This window comes from Dendronephthya gigantea, unplaced genomic scaffold, assembly GCF_004324835.1.
Source record: "Dendronephthya gigantea isolate DGI-Jeju-01 unplaced genomic scaffold, DenGig_1.0 000002F, whole genome shotgun sequence".
NCBI lineage: Eukaryota > Metazoa > Cnidaria > Anthozoa > Malacalcyonacea > Nephtheidae > Dendronephthya > Dendronephthya gigantea.
Genome location: NW_021163012.1, coordinates 3,258,651 through 3,264,650, shown reverse-complemented (window position 1 = coordinate 3,264,650; position 6,000 = coordinate 3,258,651). Strand labels below are relative to the sequence as shown.

The 6,000-nt window shown below is 36.8% G+C and overlaps 1 protein-coding gene across 1 annotated transcript in view; it reads left to right on the top strand.

The window, feature by feature from the left end:
- Positions 1-339: 339 nt before the first annotated feature.
- The window catches only part of LOC114533429, an 8,825-nt gene continuing 3,164 nt past the window's right edge, over positions 340-6,000 (top strand). Inside the window, exons 1-14 of the mRNA XM_028554944.1 lie at positions 340-358; positions 468-611; positions 710-800; positions 1,199-1,370; positions 1,976-2,033; positions 2,129-2,275; positions 2,647-2,737; positions 2,834-2,999; positions 3,404-3,473; positions 3,653-3,800; positions 4,151-4,253; positions 4,336-4,459; positions 5,019-5,255; positions 5,890-5,937. Of these exons, the coding sequence (XP_028410745.1) occupies positions 340-358; positions 468-611; positions 710-800; positions 1,199-1,370; positions 1,976-2,033; positions 2,129-2,275; positions 2,647-2,737; positions 2,834-2,999; positions 3,404-3,473; positions 3,653-3,800; positions 4,151-4,253; positions 4,336-4,459; positions 5,019-5,255; positions 5,890-5,937 (1,618 nt within the window). The remainder of the gene's footprint in view (positions 359-467; positions 612-709; positions 801-1,198; positions 1,371-1,975; positions 2,034-2,128; positions 2,276-2,646; positions 2,738-2,833; positions 3,000-3,403; positions 3,474-3,652; positions 3,801-4,150; positions 4,254-4,335; positions 4,460-5,018; positions 5,256-5,889; positions 5,938-6,000) is intronic.

Here is a 6,000-nt window from a genome sequence, read left to right as displayed (position 1 = left end):
TTTTGAAAAGGCATCTAAAAGACATTGCAACGAATTTAGTATAATATAATTTAAATAAGATTGAATTACGCATATTTTTGGGGGAAAGTTTTATTTTAAAAAGCCTAAGGTATTGCTATTTGTCCATACCATTATTAAATATGAGTGGTTGAGCTGAATTATCTTTCCTTTTTTGTGTAATATATCCAAGTTGTTTGCATGGATCAGGGTTGTGCAGTCATAGATTGCCTTCTGGAGGTAATAATTCCATTAGAGAGATGGGAGGCAAAAAGCATATTTAGGAGGTATTTGTCTCCCTTCCTGTCGGAGACGCCACTTTACGTTTAATATCCAGCTAAAATGTCCACACATTACACAAGTTTGAATTGACATGTAAAATAGATATAGGACAAATAGATAGGAGTTTTTAGATCATGCCTGGATCATGTTTATTATAGTATAGTCATGACTTGTTTTGTTTCTTCCAGTTCGAGTCAAGGTTGACATGATTAGTGAGGGTTGCAACGATCCTGGGATTGTAGGCTGCGGTATGGCGTCCATCAGGATCAACGGCATCGAAAGATCGTACAGGAAACGCGGATACAATTTCGTTGTGTTGGATTACACCACTGGTAGGTCGTGGGTGAATTCAATCACCCCCCCCAACCTTTCTCGCCACTCTACCGCCCGGAAAAGTTTTCAATTTAACCTTTGCCCCTTTTGTTGTTAGGAAAGTTTGAAACTTATAGAAACTTCGATACCTATAAAAGTAGAAGCCAAGTTGATGATATGAGAAGTTTTGTTAATCAACTCCCAGTAAGGTATGATGTGGTGGTGGTTGTAATGGGAGAACTTTAAATAAACACGCTGGCCTTGATCAACTAATAATTTGCTTTTAATGTGCGGCGTCATACAAGTTGAACTATGTACAATTTTACATTAAAATACAAGTTAAAATACAATTCAAATCGAACTAAAGGTTGAGATGAATATAATTTAAATGAGATAAAAGAAATAATTATGACAGGCGTATTTTTCTTTTAGAAAAAGGAGTTTCAGAATTTTTAGAACACTAATGGTGACGATTCTTTAGTGCATAAGTGCCTTATTTGAACATCCTAAACTTACTCGCTCGTCATGCACGGTGCTTCAGGATGAGTAGGAATTCAGTGTGATAACCACCTATTCATACCAATTTTCATCTTCCTTTCTAAATTAGGAAAGTTGTACTGATTGCTACGCAGGACGAATATACGTCGAAGATGACAAGTGCGGATTACACCATTTTCGATAAACTCGGCGCACAGAATGTCATATTGAAAGATTATTTTCGATCTTCGTATGCTTTTGTTGGGTATACTGGACCTGGACGGCCATCTTGGGTTAAACAAGTAAGACGATGATACTTGGGACAGAAGATAGATGATAAATAAATGATGATAGGTGATGGATGATAGATAATAGTTGATAGATAAATGATGATAGATGATAGATGATAGATGATAGATGATAGATGATAGATGATAGATGATAGATGATAGATGATAGGTGATAGATGATAGATGATAGATGATAGATGATAGATGATAGATGATAGATGATAGATGATAGATGATAGATGATAGATGATAGATGATAGATGATAGAGATGATGAGATGATAGATGATAGATGATAGATGATAGATGATAGATGATAGATGATAGATGATAGATGATAGATGATAGATGATAGATGATAGATGATAGATGATAGATGATAGATGATAGATGATAGATGGATGATATAGATAGATGATAGACGATAGACGACAGACGATAGATGATAGATGATAAATGGTGGGTGATAGGTGGTAGGTAATATGTGATGAATGATAGGTGTCAGATTATAGATCGTAGGTGATAGGTGATAATAGATGATGAATGACAAGAGATAAGTGATAGATACTAAATGGCAAATGAAAGATTTGATATATGATGTGATGTGCCTTTTTATAGGAACAAAGGGACAGATACAAAGGACCAAGCAAGATCTCAACCGAGATTCCGTTTGGAGGTCAGTTTAGATATCTCCTCAAAATTTCAACTCCTTTGAGCCCTTGGAACTGTGAAATTGTTTTTGCTAATTTTGTTTTAAAACATTTTCTACAGAGTTTCCCAATATCGAAGTAATAAGCGAAGCCTGTAACGATAAGATAAGATCAGAGGGTTGCGGTAAAGCGTACATCTATCTTGATGGCGAACAAAAAGCATCTCAAAAACGCGGACATAACTTCGTAGTGATCAATGCTCTTACAGGTAAGATTATTTACCAATGAAAGGCGATTCGGAATTGATTAGCGCTAAATATAAACCAAGGCGAGCTTCTTATCATCTGTGATATTTACCGAGCTTAACACAATCCATTCAAATATTTACTTTAGTATGATTACAAATTTGATGATTTTCAGGATACCAATTTGTCATAAAAAATTCTTTTCACCAAGTAAATAAATGACTAAATAAAACCGTATCCTTTCATTTTAGAAGTTCACTTATGCCTGCTTTCCTTTTAGTCTTGACTCCGCAAATCTTTTTCGTCTAACTACCCCTCCCCCCAGCGATGAGCATTGTCGAGGTAATAAGCGAAGTCTGTAGCGCAGGCTCATTAATCTGTTTTCCGTCTTCAGGTAAATTTGAATCGGCACAAGCGTTTGACACCCATGGTGATAACGATGCCAGTGGAAAAGTCACTAATTTCATCAACAGTATTCAGAATGGGTATGGATATTTCCGTAACATCCCGTTTTAGGTGGTCTTGTAAAAATGAATTAGGACTCAACCAGTTCAAATCTTGAATAACGTTTCTTTATAAAGTCGCGTGGTTATAGTGGCTGTCCAAGATGAAGGTGCTAGAAAAATTGGCAATGCTCTGGGAGAGCTAAAAAAGATTGGCGCACAAGAGCCAATCATGAACGAGTATCGCTCATCTTTTGCTCTGATTGGTTACAAAGGAGTTGAAACACCAAAGTGGATCACGCAGGTGCGAACATCGTCTGTAGATACTACTAAATCAAATTTTGACTAAATCAAATTTTCACTAAATCGAGAGCACAAACCCTCATACGGAGACATTCTTCGACAAACACAGAAAATGGTTTATGAATCTTAGTAGTTACAATTATTTTAGCTAACCGTGCATCAATAAGCAATAGCCGTTAGTGAACGTCTTATCAAGTCAGTTTAATTTAGGTTTTCTCCTGTAGTAAAACTATCACTTGAGATGATCCTTACTGGACCTGCAGGAAGAACAGTTTAGAACTTAGTTATACAGTGTAAATAAAGATTGTTTACTTCCAGCTACTTCTTAGAAAAAAATTAATGAATCTCAAGGCGGAAAAAATTCGATTTCATTAATTCATGATATAATTGATTGCTTTTTCTTAGAGCCAGCAAAAAAGTCATCATGGGCCATCATTTGCGAGTGCTTTTGTTCCCTTTGGACCCTCAGCAGCAGGTTTGAAATATTCTTCACCTAGTATTCAACATGTTTATGCAAACTTCGTGTGGTAAAGCAAATGGAGAACGCAATTTTCTCTCATATAAATTCCTTGAAAGGCTGGTAGTACCTTCAGACGATTTTTACAGGTCAGTTTTTCCGGTGGTTCCTACTAATTGCAGTGTTCTTTAATTCAGAGGGAGAATTCATTGTCACCACGTACACTGGAAATGAAAAGGATGCGAGTACGAACGCCAAAGTTTACATCAAGTTCAGTGGTGCTAATGGTGATTCCAAGGAAGTTGAACTCGCTAAATCTGGGGCAGTTACATTCCAACAAGGAGGGTAAGAGTAGCAGTTTGTTGTAGTATCCTTGGGTGGTGTTTTGGTATGGTCTAACATTGCATAGTATGCTGTTGTATTGTATGGTATGATAATCCATTGTATGGTGCATGTGATGTGTGGTTATAGAGTAGAATAGAAAATGGTGATAGGTATAGAGTATAGAGTATAGAATAAAGGGGTAGCATGGGATGGTATGGTGTGATGTGACGTGGTATGGTATGGTATGGTATGTATGGTATGGTATGGTATGGTATGGTATGGTATGGTGTGGTGTGGTGTGGTGTGGTGTGGTGTGTGTGGTGTGGGGTATTATATATGGTTGTTGACAATGTAATTTTTTATCTTTTAAGAACTGATGCTTTCCGGATTCATGTTGGTGAACTTGGTGATATTCGCTCCGTTCGAATACGTCAAGATAATTCTCAAGACAGTCCCAACTGGTTCTTGGCTGCAGTAAGTGAAATTTGATAATAACAAAGAGGATTTCGTTACGTACGTGAATGTCTTTCCTAAAACGCAGAAATTTTATCAATAGTTGTCTGTGAAAGACGTGAGGACTGGAAAGACTTACATGTTCCTGGTTAATCAATGGCTTCAGGATGGCAGCCAAAGTACTGGCGGAAATCTTATTACTGCCTTAGCTGTCACTCTAAATCAACGTAGGTGTCGCACAATTTGAATTTAATTAAGTCATCCAGTATAAATAAAGTTAGTTTAACTTAGCCTACGTTTCCTCTTGTAGTAACACTGAATCAATAAGAGATGATCTTTACTGGACTTCTAGGAAGAGCAGTTTAGAACTGATAGAGCTATCCAGTATAAATAAAGTTAGTTTAGTTTCGGTTTCCTTCTGTAGTAACACTGGATCAATAATAGATTATCCTTGCTGGACCTCTACTGGAACTGATACTTTTATCGATAGGAGATTCCTCTAGGAAGACCAGTTTGAAATTGTTGAAGTTTTCCAGTATAAGTTTAGTTTTCCTCTTCTAGTGTTAGCACATTAATAAGAAATTCTCCTTGCTGGACCTCTAGGAAGAGCAGTTAAAACATGATTGAGCCATACCGAATTGATTAAGCCAATGGATTAAGTCACAAGAGTAAACCTCACTGAGCCTCAAATCTGAGATTTAGTCACGAGTTTATGGAGCTACAATGTATTCAAGTAGCTTCAGCAATTCCAATGGTGAAATTTGAATGCATATATCATTGTTTTAGCGTCGTCCCTGTTGAGCAACGAAATCCAGCACAATCTGAACAAATGGTGTATATCAAACATAAGGAATGCTGGCGACAACTTGATTGCCCTTTATGACCGAGGAAAGAAAGCTTCAAAATTCAAATGGCGTTGCTACGCCCCGGAAGCGTTGGTTCCAGAGCAAACTGCTTACGACACAGCGAAGAAAAATGTGAATTACTACACGCGGGAAGCTCTCGCGAAGGTGTATCAGGCAGGTACGTTGAAGAAGTTTGGTTAGTGCTTGTTTGTGTTCTGAATGAAGTATCCACTCTTTTATAACTTGCGCCTGGATATATTTTATTTATTTCACAAGAAGATTTGATTTAAAATGTGAAACATTCCGGCTTTAAAACGTGAAATGAATTTCCAAAATGTGACATTTCTCTATGTACAGTTTGCATGGTTGTGAATTTCCTAAAAATAGCATTCTAACTTGTCAGGAACATTATCCTGTATCAGGCAATGTATAAGGAATGATTTGCCAGGATGGCAAATGTCAGAATCTGACAATATCAGGATTTCTTGGATAAGCATCGTGAAAATCTGATGTTACAAGAAGTTTGATTGGTTCGTTAGGTTTTGGCGGAGCCAATCAAACCTCGTGTAGCACGAGACTCTGCGTTTGACGTCATTTTGAGAAAGGTCAAGTGCAATTGGTAGAATAGCAAATCTTTAAACTGCAGCATTTTTAATCTTCGATGGAAAGTTCACGTTATCATATGATATTTTCATGCAAGTTTCAATTGATAGTCTCTTTCTCTCTTTTTTTTTCTTTTCGTTTGTACTTTGTTAATATGTGAACATTATAATATTTTGTTTTAACTCGTTTCCTTCTATTTTCCAATGCAGCAACCAAAGCTGAAGACTTGGCTTTAAAAACACTGGAGGAAGATAAAGGTACTGGAAATTGTTCAATTCAAACGTATTTATGCGAACCATTTGTACATTTATTTGGACAAA